At 35.5% G+C, this 23344-nt stretch overlaps 2 protein-coding genes across 2 annotated transcripts in view; both read left to right on the forward strand.

The window, feature by feature from the left end:
* Positions 1-6425, forward strand: part of LOC145283494 (serotransferrin-1-like) — a 13170-nt gene extending 6745 nt beyond the window's left edge. The window contains exons 2-4 of the mRNA XM_080132320.1: positions 381-555; positions 4648-4766; positions 5773-6425. Of these exons, the coding sequence (XP_079988446.1) occupies positions 381-555; positions 4648-4766; positions 5773-6365 (887 nt within the window). The 3' untranslated portion in view covers positions 6366-6425. The remainder of the gene's footprint in view (positions 1-380; positions 556-4647; positions 4767-5772) is intronic.
* A 9323-nt stretch (positions 6426-15748) lies between these two features.
* LOC145283495 (Fanconi anemia group I protein-like) overlaps positions 15749-23344 on the forward strand; it is a 143147-nt gene continuing 135551 nt past the window's right edge. The window contains exons 1-2 of the mRNA XM_080132321.1: positions 15749-15823; positions 23229-23323. Coding sequence (XP_079988447.1) covers positions 23240-23323 — 84 coding nt within the window. The 5' untranslated portion in view covers positions 15749-15823; positions 23229-23239. The remainder of the gene's footprint in view (positions 15824-23228; positions 23324-23344) is intronic.

A 23344-nucleotide genomic window follows, 5' to 3' on the forward strand; every position in this document is an offset into this window, starting at 1 on the left:
ATTGTGTATTGAACTGATCTCCCTCGTGACTACAACTCTACATCTCAAAATCTATATTTTTATTTCGTCATCCTTACAGGTAGCCTAAAGATCTTTGCTGGGCTTTTGTCACGTATATTTGCTCATATTATTGTTAACTTAAATTCCATCCGTCAAATTAACATCAAATTAACATTCCTGACAACTACTAAATGTAAATATTTCAACTTAACATAACTTTTCACATTGATAACATATTTCAATCTAACAATTATGCTTTTACCAATCATAATAATCGACTATTCCATCATAATAATCGATCATTTTGATAGTTTCCGGTGTTTTCCGGTAGACTAACAACATAACATTATTTTCATTTTCATTTTATTTGTTTTTTTTAGATGCAGACTCGCTGAGACTATGCGTAACTTCTTCAGCTGAGTTGAGCAAATGTCAAACCTTCACAAATATTACCTGCGTTTTGGCCAATAGTGGAATTGATTGCGTTTTGAAAATCAAGAATAACGAAGCTGACATAACCAGTTTGGATGGAGGAAACATCAACTTGGCCGGCAAGTAAGTAAAAATTGTCAAATATATTAAGAACCTCTTTGTTTGATTTAAAATAACTTTGACCTCTTCCTGAACCGATGGACAGTTAAATGCCAGTGGAAAGCATTGCCTAATATACAATAGAAGTTTTGGCAATCAATGTAGAGTGGTAAACACAGTGATATGGGATAAGAAGGAAGCAACCTTAGTAGAAGTTAGTGTCCCCCAATGATGCTTTGTTAAACAGAGCTAAGAGGGGAAAGACAACGAATTACCAAGGTCTTATGTAGGATATTAAAAGAAATTGGAATCCTAGGAAGATCTTCATCATTTCAGTAATTATAGAAGCAACTGGACTCATGATAAAAAAATTTCCAAAAATACATGGCACATATACCCAATGAACCAAGTGCAAGAGACATTTAAATAATTACACCTAAATGGACGGTTAGAATCTTAAAAAGATCTTTCGATGAGAATATATGAGATAGCAGGTGAATTTCTGGCATTCAGCAGGGGACCCTATCCCCAGTATGAACAAAATGATAGGAAAATTAAAATTGAAAAAAAAGAACAAAGCAAAAAGAAATCGGTACTTATGCACTTATGTTACTGTGCTGAAATAATAGTTATTATTTAGAAAGCCATTCTTAACATGAGAGGGTAGGGTGTTTTGGAATTATTCTATAATTTCATCTAACAATTTAATAAAAAAAAAATCGTAAAACTTGCATTTACCTTTAAAATACTATTTTTAAAAATAGTGCATAAGCAGAAAGAAATCGTATGTTAGCCTCAGGAGGGAAGGGCATGTCCCAGATAATAATTGAGTTAAAACGAAAAAGAAAAAAATTATTGTGAAGAGTCTAGCTCATCATTTATAAATACGTTTAAATATATAAACGGCAGCCAGACTTATGAAAAAAAGAATTTAAAAATTACCTCGCCGATATACCCGGTGAACCAAGTGCAAGAGAGATACAAACAATTGCACTTAAAGGGGCGGTTAGAATGTAAAAACGATGTCTCAGTTGGAATTTATCAGATAGCATCTAGATGTCTGCATCTGGTAGGATGCCCCATTCCCAGCTAAAACAAAATAAGAATTTTTAAAAAAATGAAAAGCAGAAATCGAGAAAAAAACAAAACAAAATACATTTTTATTTTTATTTTACATGGTAGTCACCACTTATCAAGGCTCGGAAGCCACTCAGGGATAAGGGTTATTGCATGTACAGTAATGAATGGGATAATATCGAGGTAGTCGTTAGTAATGGAGATTTGATAAAGTGTCTTACTTAAGGAGGCAATTTATCAGGAATTTGTTTATGTTGGACTTGAAGACATCCAAGTTGTAGTCAGGTGGGAAACAGGCAAACGGAAGAGAGTTCCACAGGCGTGCACTTCTAAGAAAGAAGCTTTGTTCATGGAATCTACGTTTTGAGTTAGGCACAGATAAAGAATGGGGAAAATTATTGACAGTGGTTTCAGCTAGACAGGTGTTTATTGTGAAAGACTGGCGAGAAGGGACTAGAGATTGGACCTCAGACGAGCACTTGCCATGGAAATAACGATAAAACAAAGACAGGCTCGCAACGTCTCTTCTGTGGGAGAGAGGTTGCAGCGAATAGAAAAGGGCATCCCCCACTAAACCACGAAGTCTATTTTGTATTCTGTCAAGGCAGGATAGGCTATTTTTAGCAGCTCCTGCCCAGATGTGGCAGCAGTACTCCATCCTTGGACGTACTTGGCGTTTATATAGATAGATAACAAATAATTGTTGCTAAACGAATTAAAATTTAAATTTTTCACAACCTGTATAATTTTGAAATTCTAAAACTGTTTGTAAGTTTTGTTATTACAATATTTTTCTCGTTAGTTCTCACCTGTCCAAACACAGATTGATCAAAGCTTGCAGTCAATTTTTTTTATATGGTGTCGTTAATTTCAGGCTTACAAGATGGTACAAAAAATACACAAGGTTTATGGTACCACTAACCCTAACTCCTGGAGTAATTGCTAATCAGATTAGAGTAAGCTTCTTTTTTTTTTAATTATCTTTTAAAAGCTTGAAATTAGAGTCCATTTCAAAAAAACATTAATCCTCATTATTTATTTGCCCATGTTTAGTTATGTAAAATTGACGATTACAATTCAGAGATAATAAATCTTACAATCAGTTTCCACATTTCAAAATTATACAAGTCGGTGGAGAATTAAATTTTCTTGCGTTTGGTAAAAGTTATTTGTTATATATTGCATTTGTTTTCGGTTGTTCACTATTCTGCATGAATGCTGAAATTTCAAATGTGCAATCCCCAACCGTGTACTGTGGTCCCTTTATTTTTATAATCAAACAGAATTTCATCTCTTCGTATTTTACTGTTTTTTCAAATCTTTATTTGTGATGTGGCTTTCTTCTTAAGGGAATCTGTTGTGTAGTGGTGGGTATATATATATATATATATATATATATATATATATATATATATATATATGAATATACGTGTCATATATATATATATATATATATATATATATATATTTGTGTGTGTGTGTGTGTGTGTGTCTTGTAGTATAGCATAAGGGGTTTATTGTCGTGTATATATATTTGATCATCTAGATATAAATGTGCTTATTGATCGTCTAGTGATTGTTTAAACAGAGCATATAACAATCATAATATTAAGGGACAAATAATAGTCTCTGGGGTTTTACATCGGCCAATGAAGAAACATACCTGGTTCATCTTTGGTCTTGATTTGACGAATCCTCAGAAAAGCTTCAAATGAAGATTCGTACCACCCACTGTCTGGGTAGTATTTATTGCAGCTTTATTCCGGATGTTTCCCCCCCCCCCCCATTGGTAAGCTGCAATGCTTGTCCTAGACTTTTACTATCGACATTTTCCCCTACTCAGAGCCATTGCTGTCCATGACCGTTTGACAACCAACCACATCTGCTCTCTCTGACTTCCCACTCTTGACTGATGTGTCTTTCAAGCTAATTTGTTACGTCATTAGTATAAGTATATGTTACTAAGATAATCACCTGATGATTTTACATGTCATTATTGAAAGTTGTGAACTAAACTGTTGTGATAACATTTTTAAGTTAAATTCCTAAATTAATGTAAATAAATATTTATTCTAAATATTTTGATTATTCTAAAACATATTTTAGCTGACAAAACCTTTTGGCTTGAATAATCATAATAATTTTTGATTAGCACACCTTCAGTGTTGCCCTGGCATGCTAATATAATACTACATTACAAATATGAATGCTTCTAATGTACTTCATATGAGTATGCATGACATTGCTTCGTATTGTTATGTGTCATATAGTAATTATTTTCAAATATATATTTTTTTATGTAAAATTATTTAAATAATTAAATAATGTAACAAATGTACTGGAAGTAAACCAATCATAATGAACAGATAGTTTTTTTCTCAACTAACCCTAAATCTAGATGTGGTTGCCAGTAGGATTAGATTATGTTGTTTTTAAGCTTAAAACTAACAATCATCTAAAAAAAATCAACGGCTAGTTTGAGTTAATTTGTGTTTGGCTAAGTAAAAGTAACGATGGCAAATTCAGATGTATTAAATCTTAAAGTAAGTTTTCTAAAAAATTATACACGTTGGTAAAAAATAAATATTCTAGCATTTAATAAATGTTATTTATTGTATACATTTTTTGTTTTTGATTTACAGGCTTTTGATTACATTGCATATAGTTTCAGTTGTGTAATCCATAATAGTCTAATATAGTCCCCTTATTTCTTTCTAAAGAGTTTTCAGTAAGGTTTAGAATGGAACGTGACTTAATATCTTTGGAGTTTATTCAAATCTTTATTTGTAGTGTGGCTCTTATCTTCTTAAGAGGTTTTCAAATATGAATGTCTGTTATGTACTATATATGATTATGCATGATATTGCTTCATATTGTTATGTGTCACGTAGCTATCATTTTCAAACATGCATTTTTACATATGAAATTAGCCACTAATTATATGCTATCTGAGCTTATACATCTTTTCCAATATATAAAACATTTTATTTATTTAAGATTCGTCTATTCATTTTTTAATCAAATTTTATTTCATTGCAGATGCCATGATATGAAACCGATTATTGTTGAGTGCACACCTGATAAGGGATTTGGTATTGGTTACTATGCAGTCGCAGTTGCTAAAGCATCTTCTAATATCACCCTCCAAACTTTGAATGGTAAGTAGTGTTCTCATATGCGCATATCTTTTGGCAGCAATTCGTCATCCCAACAAGAACAACTCTTTCTTGGAATTCATACATTAAATCAGCCATTTTCAACCTTTCCTCCATCATTAAACCCTCAGCTTTATATATTTCTCTATTTACCCTGTACTCCCATACAAAAAATCCTTAGCTATCATAAAATAACAAAACAACAAAAAGGTCAACAAGAACGTTTTTTTTATTGTTTAGGACTTAAGATTTCATATAAAAATAGTATCATACATTCGTATCACAAAAATAAAGAAAATCAAAACTTTTCTAAATAGAAAATTATGAAATTAATTAGTATTACGTTTCTTAGACAGGACATAATCTGAAACGAAATAATTATTTTAATTTACCAGGTACTTCAATTATTTACCCCAACTATATAATTTTTTACCCCCCAGAAGTAAATTTACCCGTCGTTGAGAGTCTCTGCTGTAGATGTATTACTCTTTCTGCTTCTCATAAAATCTTTCTCACACTTGGAGCTATTCATTGTCATACCCAAGTTGTCATACTTGTGTTATTGAATCTGTTACATTTGAGCGTTCTTGATAAAGTGTGGTAATTTAAAAAAAAAAAAAAATTGTTTAATTCTTCAAGTTTTTTATATCTTCAAATATTTATTTATGATGTTTGAGTGTTGAGAAATTTTTTTTTTTTTTTCTGGTTCTGTTTTTGGCTATGCAAACGTTCATAATATTTGGTTTGGTCGTTTTTTAAAGAAAAATTGTTGCTTTTTTGTTTTTGACTTTGCAGAACATAACTGAGTTTTAAAAAAACCAATAACATCATTGTTTGGTGCATTTAAGCCCTTTCTTCATTTCAAATGTGCAATCTCTACACAGCCTGATTTTGTAGCACCAGATTTGTTAACCGAATAATCCTATGTTTTTAAAATATGGGTGAAAGATGATAATGTAGGCCTTTGCATATTATTATATAGATATTTCTATTATTTTTTTACTTCTAGGTTCCAAATCCTGCCACACAGGTGTAAATAAGACTGCCGGCTGGTACATACCCATGAGCATTCTCTTTAGTGACAAAAACAACCAATTACAACAAGCATCAGAATTTTTCCAAGAAAGTTGTGTACCCGGTGCTGTCGTCGGTTCAAACATGTGCGCACTGTGTACTCCCAACTGTAACCGAAACAGCGAAAACTTATACTACGGTTATGATGGAGCTGCTAAATGTCTCAATGAAACTGATGCTGACGTTGCCTTCGTGAAGCATCTCACATTCCTCTCGTTTGCCAACAAGGACGAATTCAAGCTGTTGTGTAAAGATGGCTCTACTGCCCATATCAAAAATTACGAGGACTGCCACTTGGCCAAAGTTCCCGCCCACGCTATTGTGGCTAAGAACTCGACGACTGATGCACGGATCAACGAAATCTTCCACACACTCGATCAGACACCAACAAGCATCTTGTTTTCGCAAGACTTTGGAAAGAACAAGATCTTCTCCAGTTCGACCACTTCAATTAGAACCAGCTATAAATCGTACAAGAATTACCTGGGCCAGGATTATATCAATGCTCTGCCTGAACAAGTTTGCTAAGATGTATTCTCTCTCTTTGATCATTTCCTATCTGAAATAAAATTTTTAATATAATCCAAATTTTGTTTTTAATTGTTGTTTATTTATTTTTTTAATTGGAATCATTCCAGACAAGGCATGAAGCCACTTAATTAATAAAAACAAAAGATGATTATTGCAAAAAAAAAAAAAAATAGCTGTTATATTATGGATTTCCGGGCATCGTCAAGTAACCTAGACGATTATTATTATGATTGCTGTTATTCGAAATCAGATGTTAAGATGATAAAAATGCAGTACAGAATAACGTTGATGAAAAAAAGATCTTTTGGTAGGGTTTGGAATTTGGGAAAATCTAATGTCACCTAAAATATGTATTAGGAATTTTAGCTTGATAAAATAGAATTTTAGAAAAAAACAATTAGGAGTTTTAGTTTTCATAAATAACAAGTAAATACTTGACAAAGACTGATTCTTTGTACCACATTGCATAGTTTAAAAGGAAGAGTATGATATACAGGGATAGTTAGTCAGAGAAGACAGGAGTTACAGTCAGTTTGAGTCAGAGAACAACAGACCAGTTAATTAGTTTGAGAATTGGGGTCAACAGTCATAGAAACATTTGCCTGAGAAAACAGTGGAAACACATTTGGCTGGAAAGACAGCAGGATGTAATCATAAAAAAAAATAAATAAAACGGCGTGCACTCTGAGAGCAAAAGAAGCTGCAATCATAAATAAATGTTATCTGTGTAAATTCTAATTTGGTTGTCAGAGTTTTCGAAGGAGAAAATCGTTTGCATTTTCAGGAGCACATCAATGTCAATGGTTGCAACTACAAAAAGGTATGTTCTTCCCTTGCCTGGGGCCATGCAACGAACATTATATAGATGATCACACACAATGACAAGTATACACCACACACTCAAGAGACGATTACAGGTGAACATAAAATTTACATACTAGCTATATATATCTGGCATTGCCAGGTCAAAACATATTACCGGGTGGCGGGTTTAGTCACATATTGTTTAAGATACACCGAATATTCTGTTATAACTTGTTACGGTTTTCCTGAAAGAATCATAAAACATGTCCATCTGTCTCTATTAAATTCAAATGGAAAATAACTCTCATAGCTTAAAGAGGAAATAACTCTCATAGGTTAAATAAGTAAACTTACTTCTGGGTTACACACAGCTGGTGTCGAGTATAATAATTGAAAATATTTAAATTAAATTAAATTCAAATTAAATAAATTTATAAAAATAATTTAAATAATATTTGTAATAAGCACAATTAAAACAATTTTATTACAACAAATAATTAATAACATAGAACTAATAACAGAACTAATTATTAAAATGTAATTTCTTTAATGTAATACGCAAATGCAGTTTCTTCTTGAATGTAGATTTCATTTTTGAATACGTAGTATATATAGAAATCATGTTGGAATAACAGTATGTTTTCAGTATGAAATTAATGTGTGAAGCAGTATACCTTTTGTATATATTAATTAAATTATGAACAAACAAACAGACAGACAGAAATATGTCTTTATTATAATAGATAAACAGCATTATATACGCTCAACTATGAATTTAAATTCATATCATTGGATTTTTTATCTTTTTATTATCACACCCAACTATATAGTCTTGAAATGACAACAGAACAGACATTACTCCACTCCACCCCCAAATCAGACCGTGGTAATCCATCACATTAAAGTATTATGAGCACAAACAGATATCACATAATCACGACTATCGAAAAAGTGGGTGATCATGCTTGGGAGGATTAATATATGAGAAGTTTTATTGACTCATAAATATATACAGAGATACTACACTTTGATCCTCACCAAAATGCCAAGGAACCATTATTTAACTTCTACTTAATTTTATATGGTACCAAGAAACGTCAGGTAGCCCCGTTAGTCACAAATAGAAGTCAAGTGATACCAAAACAGTGAATTGATGGCGACCACTAGACCAACGAATTGAATGAACTGAAACAAAAGAAACAGGAAATAAATTAGACAATTATGCTTATTCTTTATGGGCATGTTAATCATATGATTTATGAGTTTATTTTTTTCGAAATCACTCCAGACAAGACATAAAACCACTTGATCTAAGGAGCTAACAAGAACAAAAGAGGAGATGCCTATTAACCTTAGTTTTGAAAAAAAAATAAGGCTGTAGGTAGGAGGAAAACAGTTGCTAAATTTAAGTAGAGGAAGAAAGAACAGTTCTTTGTGGGGTTGGTAGAAGGATAAGTTATTGCAGTGAATGTTTTACAGGCATGGGGGAAACGGAAGTTGGAGTTAAATCGAGAATCTTCTATGGAAATAAAGGTAGATTGAGAAAAGTGAGCAATGTCTTTTCTGCGAGAAATGAGTTACAGGGTATATTTTTTGTGAAAATTCAGACAGGCATCACTTGAAACTCAAAAAACTGGTATCGCTGAATGATGAAGAAGCTGAAGATGAAGAAGTAGTGCTGGTAAGATTCCTTATCTCAGAAGCCATCAACTTATTCATAGTAGAATAATTTCTGTGGAAAAAAATGCAAACGGTTTTTATTTTCGAGTCTTCTATGTCTTATGTTTATGACAATGATTTCATGCAGAAATGAAGAACTAACAGTATTTCAACTTGTTATGAAACTGTCTAACAAGTTCGAAATGATTCCATGAATTGCCAAACATATCATCAATTTCCATTTTTTATTTATCATGCTCACTGAGCAATGCGACAGAGATGTACGGTTCGACCTCTATTGCTTGTTAAGTGGGCTGTTGCTGTGGGGACTCAGGGTTTATGGATGGATTTAAGCGTCCTGGTGTAGCGTAATGTAGACTATTTATATAAATTAGTATTACCTATAATTAGGATAAGTATGCACTATTTTAATACCATTTCAGGATGACATCACAAATGATGAAGATCTGAAATACACAGATTGGTAGAACTAAGTAAACAGAATAGTTACAGTCACATAACATAACATAACATAACAAGTGTAGTTACGGTGCATATTTCTCTACTGTATATTTAATAGCAATAGTTTTTTTAAGTAGAATTTTTTTTAAATCAAACTTTTAATTTATTTTATGATAAAAAATATGTGAATTTTTAAGTACACTCGAACCCTGGGATATAGCATTAATATTATGTATTACAAGGAATATTTTGCCTGGTGGACTAATTCGAAAAAAAAAAAAAAAAAAATTTTAAATAAAATGATAAAAAGATAATGTCATTCATCAAATTCCGTCTGTGTTTGTTTAAATGTTTTTAGGATAGGATTTTTTCGATTTTCGAGACTTATCTGATAAAGCTCTATACAAAACATATCTAAGAACACTGCCAGATATATAAATTAGCTTTGTTTGAAATTCGCAAAAGACAGGCTCAGCCGTTTCGGACCCTATAAGGAACTCACTCACACACACAAACTGACTTTTATATAATAGTAGAGATAGAGATACCTGATGGCAATCAATCTAATAACCGGAAAAGATGTAAAGAATGAAATAAAATTCTAATTTTATGTTGTGTGCACCACACTAGTTATTAAACACATTAATGTAAGTTTTTTTTTTTTTTCAATGAAATATGTTTCAGCATTACTCCCAGAAAAATCTAATTTTTACTAAAACTATACTTTTTAGTAAAAAACATCCCCATTTTTAATTTGCACAAGCCAAACTTTACAAATGTTGTACATATGCTAGCAAGAATTTGTTTTTTACTTAGGAGTCCCCACTTATCAAGGCCCAGACGCCACTCGAGCATAAGGGTTAATGAGTGTACAGTAGTTAATGGGATAATACTGTAGTAATTGTTAGTAATGGAAATTTGGTAAATTGGATTACTTAAGGAAACGGTTCAACAAGAATTTGTTTATGTTGGACTTGGAGACAACTAAATTCTAGTCAGCTGGAAAGCAGGAAAATGGAAGAGTGTTCCATAGGCGCGCAGTTCTAAGAAAGAAGCTTTGTTCATGGAATTTATATTTAGGCTTAGGCACAGATAAAATTGGGGGAAATTATTGATAATGGTTTCAGCTAGACAAATGTTTTTCATGAAAATTTGGCGAGGGGGGACCATGGATTGGAGTTCAGACGAGCACTTGCCATGAAAATAACAATAAAGCAGAGACACACTCGCAACATCTCTTCTGTGAGAAAGAGTTTGTAGGAAAAAGGAAAGGGTATCCCTCACTAGGCTACAAAGCTTATTTTGAACTCCGTCAAGGCAGGATAAGATCTTTCTAGCAGCATGGCTCATATACAGGTAGAGAATTGCAGAACTGCATCAGCAGTGGGATATCTAATAAAACAGTAGAAGGATCCCACCATTTTTCTAGCGCCTTTGACAACAGATTTGATGTACGTGTTCCATTTCAGATCAAGAGGAGAGAGAATCAGAGAGAACTTGGTCATTTACGGTCTTTGAAGTGTTGCCATAGATGGTTGTGTCATCAGCATAAATGTCTATGAATGATCTGAGGATATGACTTGGAAGATCATTGATGTAGATCAGGAAGAGAGTTGGACCCAGGAGTGACCCCTGAGGGACTCCAGCATTAATACTTCTGAGTTCTGCCTATCAACCACTACTCTTGCCTAGCTTCTGAGTTTTGCCTCTCAACCACTACCCTTATGAACCTATCAGAGAGAAATGGCTTAATAATTGAAAAGACATTTCCATTTATATCATAGCTGGGGATCTTGTGTAGACCTTTATGCCATACCCTATCAAAGGCCTTTGATATGTCAAGAGCAATCGCCCTAGAAAGGAAGCCTCTATCGAGAGATTCGCTAATCCTATGAGATATAAATGCTAGCACATCTGCTGTAGATCTAGCAGAACGGAAGCACATCTTCTGTAGATCTAGCAGAACGGAAACCATATTGTATGTTATTAAGAAGGTTATTTTTGCTGAGATGGTTGACTACTTCTCTATTTAACACAGATTCCAGCAACTTACTCATGAAACACAGGAGATTTATTGGTCTATACTGAGAGGGGGATGACCGATCACCTGAATTCTTAATTATTAGGCATACTGAGGAGGTTTTCCAGGGTGTTGGGAAGCAATTCTCCTAAAGATAATGCTTAAAGAGCTTTGTAAGACTGGGAGCTAATTTTGGTTAAAACTTTTTGAGCACTATAATAGGAATGCCATCATGGCCAGTTTACTGGAATCAAGGTTTTTTTGTTTAGCTTGGCGACCTCATGCACAGATATTTGTATATCGCATGCTTTTTGACGCAGGAAGAAGTACAGTGACCCTGATCACATAGGGTAGAATTAGCTGCAAAGTTCTTGGCAAAGAGTTTGGCTTGGTCAGATGTTGACGAGATTACCTCAAGTCCACTGATGATGGTGTGGATAGAACGCACGCTTCTGTTCAGGACCCTGTTTGTCATTTGCCAAAACTGGTGGGAACCAAGCCACTGCTCAGCTACTTTTGACTTGATGGACTGAGCATACAACTCTCTCACATTCTTTATTACTCTTTTACAGTGGTTGTTGGCAGTCCTGAAAGTGTCTTTAGTCTCTTACATTGGAAGCAATGGAAAGAGTGATTTCTGTATGCAATGGGAGCAGTACATTCGGGAGAGAACCACGGCTGGCTATTAAGTTTTTCCTAGAATTTTTTGGAGGGTATGAAGCGGTCTATACCTACAATTAACCATTACATGAGGTCTGATACTATAGAAAACACATTATTTTTAAACATGAAACACAGGTAGATCTGATATAAATGTACGGAAGCTATTCCAGTCAGCCATAGAATATCGATATACTGCACGATGGAGAGGTATGTCAGAGGACTTATTACATTTTGCTTTTATCTTAACTGAGACAATCAAGTGGTCAGAAGATCCCAGTGGAGATAGAACGGAGGATGAACATAGCTCAGGGCAAGTTGTGAGAAAAAAGTTTAGGAGACTTGCATACTGACCGTCAGTGTTAGGTCATAAGCAGTGAAGAAATCATGACAGAACCTCCCCTCATCATCTGTCTTGTTTGAGTGGGCTAACCATTTCACATTGTGAACATTGAAGTCTCTATAGATGTGAATGTTAGCCGAAGGATGAGCAGACAGAATGTGGTCAGTTTTCTCAGATATGCTCTTAAAGATAGTAACTTCGCTATTATAACAACGATAGAAGGCAAATATAAATGCAGTGGTGTAAGCAAGTACAACCTGGGAGAACATAAAGGGTGATCTTAGGAGTCAGATTTGGATGTTAAATTAGAATATCCTTTAATTACGAACTTACATTACATCAATACTCCATGGCTGACTGGGATAGCTTCCGTACATTTATATCTGATCTACCTCTGCATTCCATGTTTAAAAAGGATGTGTCCTCTACAGTGTCAGACTTGACATACTGGTTAATTGTAGGCATAGACCGATTCATACTATCCAAAAAATTCCAACAAAAACCTAACAGCCAGCCATGGTTCTCCCCAGAATGTGCTGCTGCCATCGTGTACAGAAATTACTTTTTCCATAGCTACCAACGTAATAGATGCTCCAAGACTAAAGCTGTTTTCAAGACTACCAGCAACCACTGTAAAAGACTAATAAAATATGCAAGGGAGCTATATGCTCAGTCCGTTAAATCCAAAGTAGCTGAGCAGCAGCTTGGTTCCCACCAGTTTTGGAAAATAGCAAACAGGATTCTGAACAGAAGAGTGCGTTCTATCCCAATCATCAACAATGAACCTCAAGTCATCTCATCAGCATCAGACAAGACCAAACTATTTGCCAAGAACTTTGCAGCTAATTCTACCCTATGTGACAAAAGCCATCAACTCCCCATATTTCCTCCTATAACAGACAACATGCTATGCAACATACAAATATCTGTGCGTGAGGTCGCCAAGCTAATCAAGAACCTTGATTCAAGTAAATCAACTGGCCCTGACGGCATTCCAATTATAGTGTTGAAAAAGCTTCAACCAAAATTTGCCTCATTCTTACAAAACTGTTTAAGCGTTGCCTTAAGGAGAAGTGCTTCCCCACACCCTGGACAACCTCATCAGTATGCCCTGTATATAAGAATTCAGGTGATAAGTCATCTCCCTCTCAGTACAGACCAATGTGTGTCATGAGCAAGTTGCTGGAATCTATATTAAATAGAAAAGTAGTCAATCACCTCAGAAGAAATAACGTTCTTAGTGACATGCAATATGGTTTCCATTCTGCTAGATCTACAGCAGATGTGCTAACGGTTATATCTCATAGGATTAGTGAATCTCTCAACAAAGTCTCCCTTTCTAGGGCAATTGCTCTTGACATATCAAAGGCCTTCGATAAGGTATGGCATAAGGACCTAGTTCACAAGATTTCCAGCTATGGTATAACTGGAAATGTTTTCTCAATTATTAAATCATTTCTCTCTGATAGACTCATAAGAGTAGTGGTTGATGGGCAGAAATCAGAGGCCTGCAGTATTAATGCTGGAGTTCCTCAGGGGTCCATCCTGGACCCATCTCTCTTCCTGATCTACATCACACATACTTAAATCATTCGTTGACATCTATGCTGATGACACGACAATCTATGGCAATACATCAAAGGCCATAAATGACAAAGTTCTCTCTGATTCTCTCTCCTCTGATCTTGAGCGTACAGTACAGTGGGGGAAGAGGTGGCTGGTGACTTTTAATGCATCTAAAATCAAGCTTCTATCTTTACATCATCAACGCTCTGATCCCCATTTGGCATCAATTGAAATGGATGGCTCTCATCTTGGGGAGGCTTCATGTTTTGACAAGCTTCTTGACCTTTACTCTTGATCTGAAATGGAATACATACATCAAATCTGTTGCCAGGGATGCTGGGAAAATGGTGGAATCCCTCTACTGCTCCAGAAGATATCTCACTACTACTGATCCCCATCTGGCATCAATTGTGATGGATGCCTCTCATGTTTTGACAAGCTTCTGGGATTGACCGTTACTCCTAATCTAAAATGTAACACGTACATCAAATCAGTTGCCGGGGTTGCTGGAAAAATGGTAGGATCCTTCTACTGCTCCAGAGGATATCTCACTGCTGATGCAATTCTCTATCTATATAAAAGCCAAGTACGTCCAAGGATGGAGTACTGCTGCCACATCTGGGCAGGAGCTGCTAAAAACAGCCTATCTAGCTTTGACAGAGTACAAAATAGACTTCGTGGTTTAGTGGGGGATGCCCTTTTCTCTTCCCTGAAACCTCTCTCTCACAGAAGAGATGTTGCGAGCCTGTCTTTGTTTTATCGTTACTTCCATGGCAGGTGCTCTTCTGAGCTCCAATCCCTTATCCCCCTCGCCAATCTTTCACCATAAACACCCGTTTAGCTGAAACCACTGTCAAAAATTTTCCCCACTCTTTAACTGTGCCAAGACCCAAACGTAGATTCCATGAACAAAGCTTCTTTCTTAGAAGTGCATGCCAGTGGAACTCTCTTCTGTCTGCCTGTTTCCCACCTGACTACAACTTGGATGTCTTCAAGTCCAACATAAACAAATTCCTGATGAACCGCCCTCTTAAGTAAGACACTTTATCAAATCTGCAATACTAACAATACTATGATACTATCCCATTGATTACTGTACACGGAATAACCTTTATCCCTGAGTGGCTTGATACGTGGTGACCTCCATGTAAAAAAAAAAAAAAAAAACTAATCTAGAGAAATAGTTTTTTCAATACCAGTTTTGCTTAGGAAGAATAGGTCTGGTTTTTAACTAAAAATATTTCTCAGAATCCAACTCATCCCTAAAACACATCATCCATAACAAAACTCCTAAATTAATTCCACAAAACTGGTGTGGGACGCTAAACATATTCCAGACTGACCCAACAAGCAGCAAAATCTCACCTCATCACTGTTGAGGTCCTGAACTGCTGGGAAGTCTTCTTCTCTAATACTTTCCTAAGACTTTGGAATTCCCTCCCTGTTTCCTGCTTTATTGACTGTACTATTTTTTTTTTACGCAGGCATCACCACATTATCAAGGCCAAGAGGCCACTCGAGGATAAGGGTTAAAGAGTGTACAGTAGAAATTGGACAATATAGTAACCAATTCTTACTGTACTTAAACCTGCGGAAATTTAAATGTAATGTAAACAGATATCTCTCTGCTCAATTTACCATAATCTCCTGTTACACAAGATCTCAAATAGCTACATGCAAAGTGTAAGTAAGCCCGGTTTGGAGTGAAAAAGTTAAAAAAAAAAAAAAAAAAAAAAAAAAAAAAAGAAAACGAATCACATTTTCACTTTTCAGTAGATAACGTGGGGTAGAAAATAAAATTTTATCAATTATTCTGCAATAATGTAAATAAAGGGAAATAATAAGAAAAACAGTTACCTCCCTTTACAAAATAGAGCTCTTTTTTTCCTGAAGTTATTTAAGAATTTAACGCGCGAAACAGTTTTTGTTGACACTTTTCAGGTAAATAATATTAATTACTTCCTGCGTAATATACATTCCTTTTCTTTTTGTCTCTGTCGATGATTCCGATAAAAAATGATTATAGTTGAATTACTAACGGTTATCAAAAAGTTTGTTTCGATTAAATTCATCACTTATAAGAAAAGTTTTTTTTATTTCGATGTTTTTGTATACTTCAAAAAAGTGTATTCTATGACTTCATACGAAAATATTTAAATTCGCGTTTTGGTAAATTTTTACGGTACTTATACAGTTTAGTGACGACATTAAAAAAATGGAAATATTGAAAAAAAATACTTATTCTACGTACCTGTTATAGACTGAAGTTCTCCGAAAAAAAATTTCACTTCATTTGATCAAGTAGTTTTTTTTTTTTTTTTTTTTTTTACAGCGAAAAACAATTATTTATCACGACGACGTCAATGTGGCCATTTTGGAAATGTACCTAGCGGAATACCTCCATTTTAGGCCAAATTTCGCAATCTAGCCTTTTTTTTTTCGCCAGAATGAGATGCGCACATCACATCTGCAATTTTTTTCCATTTTAAAGCAGAATAATATTGAATATGCAAAGAAATTGAAGAATGCAAAGAATTGAAGAATTTTTTTACGAGATTATTTTCGAAACATGCGCAGTTGGACACGCATGGATAACTTCGAATTTTTTTCGCGCGCTTACCACTTCAAATTTTCTTTCCGCAGATGTTGATATGGATGTTAATAGTTTAAACTTGGAGGATATATTCTATTTGTTGCGCACAAATGAAAAACATAGTTAATTTTTTGTATTTATGGGCTCGTAATACAGCCACTTATGAGTGGTGCAAAAGCGAATGCCTCATGGACTCGTTCAGCACAATTGCTGACTGGCGAATGTTCGTGAGGGACATTTATGTGGAACACTTTTTACGGCATCCCCAAATACTTGGCGGAGAAGGCAGAGTTGTGGAGATTGACTAAAGTCTTTTTTCGCAGAGAAAAAATTATGTTGGCCGCATGGTACGACAACAGTGGGTATTTGGTGGTTACGAGCATGCCACAAAATCTGTAAAAAAAAAAAAAAAACGGCTGACGTTGTCGAGAGTGCCCCTTTTTTTTACTCGATTTGGTAAATTTTCAGATTAGGTCCACCTCCACAATTTTCTTTTTAATGACGACTTGAATAGGATTTCGACTATGCTGAATACGAAAATCGCATAGAAATTTTGCAGAAATAAGTAGTTATCGAGATATAAAAAGTTGTATGATACATTCATTGTATTCTTTGGCGGCCATCTTTTTTACGCGCGTGCGCGCGCCAGAAACGGGTTTGTATTACTGTACACATAGATTCGAAAAAGTTGTCAAAAAACAAATATATAGCAAATAAATGTTATCAAAGGCAAGATAAGTTACTTTTCTGCCAAACTGGATATATTTTTTGTGTTTTTATTCAATGTAACATTTGTAACATATTTATTCAGCTCGAAAAACATAGTGTTTACCGATGTATGGCGTCTCACACCTTCTTTAACACCGTAAGTATGGAAAAAGGTGTTATAAATAAAAAAAAATATACAAAATACTATTAAAAACCCGCCGAATATATGTCAACCTATGCCACGGTAACATATATTGCGCGAGTTTTTAACAGTATTTTATGTTTTTTTATTTATAACATCTTTTCCCACACTTACCGTGTTAAAGAGAGAATAAGACGCCATCTTGAATTTTTTTTTTTTTTTTTTTTTTTACATGGAGGACACCACTTATCAAGGCCCGGAATTATTGCTTGTACAGTAATCAATGGGGATAGTATCGTTGTAATCGTTAGTATTGCCTTCTCACATAGCGTACAAATCTTTCGTGGAACGTTTAAAATATGAAAAAGAAGAAAAGCATGCCAAGTGGGGGGGGGGGGGGTGATAATGTCGGATAGACATTTTTTTTTTTTTTTTTTTTTCAAAACAGAATTTTCAAAGTTTTTTTTTTTTCATTGGCAGACAATTTAAAATTAGAAGTTGTCTAAAACAAAATTTAAAAAAAATACACTATCATACTTTTTGGGGAGAATTTTTTGTCTTAAGTATATTTTAATGCATTTTAAACAAAGTTTTCACTAGCGGTTTACAAAAACATAAGAAGCACCAAACATTTTTCTATGTTTTTCGTGCTTTTTTGGGAGGGAATTCAATTATAGAACTTGTGTGGCTTAACCGGCGCTTCTGCAGTTTAATTAAACTGGGCCCAACTCTCTTCCTGATCTACATCAATGATCTCCCAAAACACATTCTTTAAATCATTCGTTGACATCTATGCTGATGACACGACCATCTATGGCAACACATCAAAGGCCGTAAATGACAAAGTTCTCTATAATTTTCTCTCCTCTGATCTTGAGCACATGGTACAATGGAGGAAGAGGTGGCTGGTCACTTTTTATGCATCCAAAACCAAGCTTCTATCTTTACATCATCAACGCTCTGATCCCCATCTGGCATCAATTGAAATGGATGGCTCTCGTCTTAGGGAGGCTTCATGTTTTGACAAGCTTCTGGGTTTGACCTTTACTCCTGATCTGAAATGGAACACATACATCAAATCTGTTGCCAGGGACGCTGGGAAAATGGTAGGATCCTTCTACTGCTCCAGAAGATATCTCACTACTGATGCAATTCTCTATCTGTATAAAAGCCAAGTACGTCCAAGGATGGAGTACTGCTGCCACATCTGGGCAGGAGCTGCTAAAAACAGCCTATCCTGCCTTGACAGAGTACAAAATAGACTTCGTGGTTTAGTGGGGGATGCCCTTTTCTCTTCCCTGCAACCTCTCTCCCACAGAAGAGACGTTGCGAGCCTGTCTTTGTTTTATTGTTATATCCATGGCAGGTGCTCTTCTGAGCTCCAATCCCTTGTCCCCCCTCGCCAATCTTTCACGAGAAACACCCGTCTGACTGAAACTAGATTCCATGAGCAAAGCTTCTTTCTTAGAACTGCACGCCAGTGGAACTCTCTGCCGCTTGCCTGTTTCCCACCTGACTACAACTTGAACATCTTCAAGTCCAGCATAAACAAACTCCTGACAAACCGCCCCCTTAAGTAAGACACTCTATCAAAATCCCCAATACTAATGATTACTACAATACTATTTCATTGATTACTGTACACGCAATAACCCTTATCCCTGAGTGGCCTTCGGCCTTGATAAGTGGTAACCCCCACGTAAAAAAACAAAAACGTTTTCCGTAAGTAACGTTGTTGCGGGGCCGGTCGTTCAGGGACAATCAACCCAACAACTAACAAGGTAGACGCAGGTAAACAGCAAAAAGGCAAAGAGGAATGATAGACACAGGTTGTTTGGTTAAAGACGAGGGTTCGCCGTTTATTTTTTTAAAGGAAGCAAAAATTCGTATGATCTAGATGCTGGTCGCCTGGAAGGTCGCATGTTACTGGAGGCTAAAGTCTGGAACAGGTACTGTAGACGTAGCGTGGTTCAAGGGTGCTCGCTGGGTCTGGAATGATCAGGTGGACGTCAGGGCGATCCGGAATGGATGGTGGACACTGAGAACGTAGGGGTCAGTGTTAAGGCACGGATGACACTGAGAACGAAGGATTAGTGTTAAGGAACGAACGGCACTGAGAATGGAGAATCAGTGTCTAGGAACGGACGACACTGAGAATGGAGGGGTCAGTGTTAAGGAACGAACGGTTGGTAGGGGTCCAGGTGCGAGCAAGGTTGCAGACCGGAGCAACAAGGTGCGAGCGAAGTAGCAGACCAGAGGTGCAAGGTGCAAGAGAGGTTGCAGGCCGGAGTGAGCTAGAGGCGTAGGAAGGCTGCAGGAGTGTACTGGAGGCGCGGGAATGAGCAGGAAGCTGCTGGAGTGAGCTGGAAGCGCTGTAGAATGGGAGTGAACTTCGCTGCTGGTGGGTCTCGGTAGCAAGCAGTAGTGAATCGCATTTGTGAAAAACCTTAGCCCTGATAAGGGCTGGTTGAACTGCTGCTGCTGGAATCCTTCGGCACTGGTGCGTTCGGTTCGGTCGACATGACTGGTAGCGTCAGTTGTCGTTTCGGGAGACTCCTCCCACTCCCCTAGCCGGGGCTAGCGCCCGGCCGAAACTGAAGGGTTGGCCACCAACGTGCTGTATTTATGAGAAGGTATCGTTGCAACATGCGTCGGTCTCAGAGAGAAAACAAATGAATAGAATTAATTCTCCACTGAATCGAATATGACCAAAAGAATTCCACGTGTAAATTGATTGTGTTTATGTTCGATTCAGCTCGGAATCAAAGTCACTGCTATCTATTTTCATGGAGAAAAAGTTGAAATTAAGTTTAATTTACCTCAGTCTGACTTGAGAAAAATTGCTATTTGCCGCCAGACGGTGTATATAAGATTGTTCACCGATGGAAAAAAAATGGCCGGCGTGGCAAAACATAAGCTACGATGTGAGCACACCGCGACAACGTGCCGACATGCGCCCCAACACCATCTCCCGCAATGTAAACAGAAAACAGTAAAATCTCCTAAAAATGTTAAATGGTATTCTAATCGGTAAATGTTGGCACGTTACTTATGGAAAAATGGTTAATTAAACTGCAGAAGCACCGATTAAGCCACACAAGTTCTATAATTGAATCCCCCTCTCTCCCCCCAAAAAAGAACATAAAATGTTTGGTGTGTATATTTTTGTAAACCGCTTGTGAAAACTTTGTTTTAGATCAATTAAAATGCATTAAAAACAACATAAAACAAAAAAAAAAGTGCTATAAGGTATTTTTTTTTTTTTTTTTAACTTTTTCTTCTAATTTCAAATTGTCCACCAATGAAAAAAAAAGTCTTTTTCTTTTCTTGTTTTATTTCTACAACATGTGAGAAGGCAGTTTGCTACGCAGAGGTACATTTAACAGCCGTCGTTTATGCTACTACGCTCATGTGCGTAGCATAAACGGAAGCTGTAAAATGGCGGGAAATAGTCTCTGGGTTCAGGGGTTAATACCATGCAAACGGTAAATTTGCGACGGGTTTGTATTAGATTCATTGTCAGCGACCTTGAATACCCCTCAAAAATCAAATTAGAGTGGTCAGTGTTCTGTTGTAACATATTGCTATATTTACCAGAAAATTTAATATTTAAATATTTATACAAGGCACTCCGTTTCTAATACAACGTTCTATTAAATCGACCCCTCCCCCTTTTGGAACCAGGAGAGGTAGAGTTTTTGTTGTTTTTCAATTTAATGAATATTTATTATTTTCTAGGGATATTCTAGTCTGTTTTGAACGATTCGTTCACATTTAAAATTACAGCAACAAGTAGTTTTTATGATATTAAGACTTTTATTATCCAATGTATTGCCCTTTATATAAGAGAGGTGTGCATGTTATAGAGGGGTTTCAATATCAGGGATCGACTTTTCAGATAGGATTTTCAGTTAAATTCAACTTTTTACGGTACCTTTTGTTAATAAATTGTTAGGTGAAAGTACAGAATAGCTACAAAACGCCCTTTTCCCATGTTAAGAATGAATTTCTAAATAATGTTACTTCATTACAGTCTATCTTTGCTTAAATGCACCACCATTTTGAGTAAAAATCAAAGTATTACGCATCTAATCTAAAAGAAAACGTAGTTGGAATGTGTAAATATAGGCACCGTTTTGTTAAAAAAATCTCAATTATTTTATATTTACTAATTTAAAATATGTATCATTTCATAATATTTCTTGCATAATACAAAATAAATTTTAACTGAAAATTGGGCAATTCGGAGCTTAATTCGTTCTAAGGGAGGTAACTCTATGTTGCTAAAGTAGTTAAAAAAAAAATTTTGTTTGAGACAAATTACAATATTGTGTGGAAATTTCTTCCACAGAATTAAAAAGCCTCTTCCAGAAGAAACTTGAAAGCCAGAAACACTTTGAATATTTTTCTTGATTGAATTCAGCATTGCAGAAAACGTTGCGTTTAAAGCGTGCTTCAGAGCTGGTAGTTGACCTTCTAGGTGATACTTCTGAATTGAAGTAGGTCAAGAATTAAGTAGATTTGCGATTTAACATATTGCCACAAAGTGGAAAGTTCAATAAGAGTTCATGTAAGTTCCCCAAAGTGGGAAATAATTCAAACGTCCCATTTAAAGGGATTTCCATAGAAGTCATGAGGTCACAAGAATGTTTTTGTGGAGAGGAGGAGCAGAAAAAATCCTCCCATTCAATTCTCATAGAGACATGACAAGGTACGTTTTGTATGAAGAGTATCAAACTGATTTCGGCGCCTTCACACATGCATTAAGGAAACTTCCACCAAGAAGTGCAACTCCCATCAGCCATTGCAATATACCGGAAGTGCTTCCAGCTAGGTGAATTTTTACAATCATCGCATTTAATTTCTTTTTTTTTTTTTTTTGTTAATGTTATAAAACTTTGTTACATTCAATAAAGTAGTTAAAAAAAATTCATTTTTTTGGTACTTCTGCAGTTTAAAGCCTGTTTTTTTTCCGTGAGTCTCGGCAACGTCCCGCAAACGATGGAAATCCCCAGAATAAACATTTTTATTTATTTATTTATTTATTTATTTCTTAAGGGAGATAAAGTTGAGGCGGGGGTATGCTAAAAAATTAATAATAAAATAAACAAATTTCAAGTGGTAACAGCCCTTGCTTCTCTCCTTCCCAAAATTAACAAAATTTGCCTTAACACTACCACTAACCTTAAGTCCGGGTGGTAGGTGGTATTACCTCCAACAAACATCTCTGAACTTTATCAGTAATCCTCAGTCTGGCATGCTGAATGTTTTAGAGTTAACATGTACTTAGTATTACGCATAAAAATGAAAAAAAAAATGCTTTTAAAGAGTGACACTTTTTCATACTCACTACTGATCATAAAGAAACATTTGTCTCGTGATTCAAATTAATCAATCAATTATAAAGTTATTATTTTGATCTATGTAACTGGAAAAATAATATCTTAAATTTAGAAATGAAGGTCAAAGGTCATTTATGTCATTTAATGTTATCAAGATGTACACATATCTTTTAATGTTATCATCTAAAGGGAAATAACTGATTTGTTTACAGAGTAATTTACCTTACACCGACTTGAGTTATGTGTGTGTGTGTCCAAGGAGAGCTATACGCTGAATGAACAAGAATGAGGTGGTGGGGAGTAGGATAAGGAGAGAGAGAGATAGAAGTTATCTTACACTTTTGACCAGGGCAATGCCAGGTAGCACTGCTATTAATGAAAAAAAAAGAAGCAATATTTTATTTAGAAAAACAAGAAAAATGAATATAAATTAATTAATGAGATGTCCTTTTGCAAAGCAATATGTAAATTAGGAGGGGGTGTAGTATTTATCGCAAAAGCAAAGAGAAAATATATTTTTTAAATTTCCAATCAATACATACTATTTATTTCTTATTTCAGCAAACTAAAAAATGGATGCAGAAATTATCTCTTTGGCAGGTGAGAAGAAACCAGAAGAGCTTTCCAAAGTTCTGCAGAAGTTGACAAACGATGAGGTAAGCAGTACATATGTATGA

The sequence above is a fragment of the Euprymna scolopes genome, chromosome 8 (genome assembly GCF_053919585.1).
Source record: "Euprymna scolopes isolate OS-2025 chromosome 8, ASM5391958v1, whole genome shotgun sequence".
Classification (NCBI taxonomy): Eukaryota; Metazoa; Mollusca; class Cephalopoda; order Sepiida; family Sepiolidae; genus Euprymna; species Euprymna scolopes.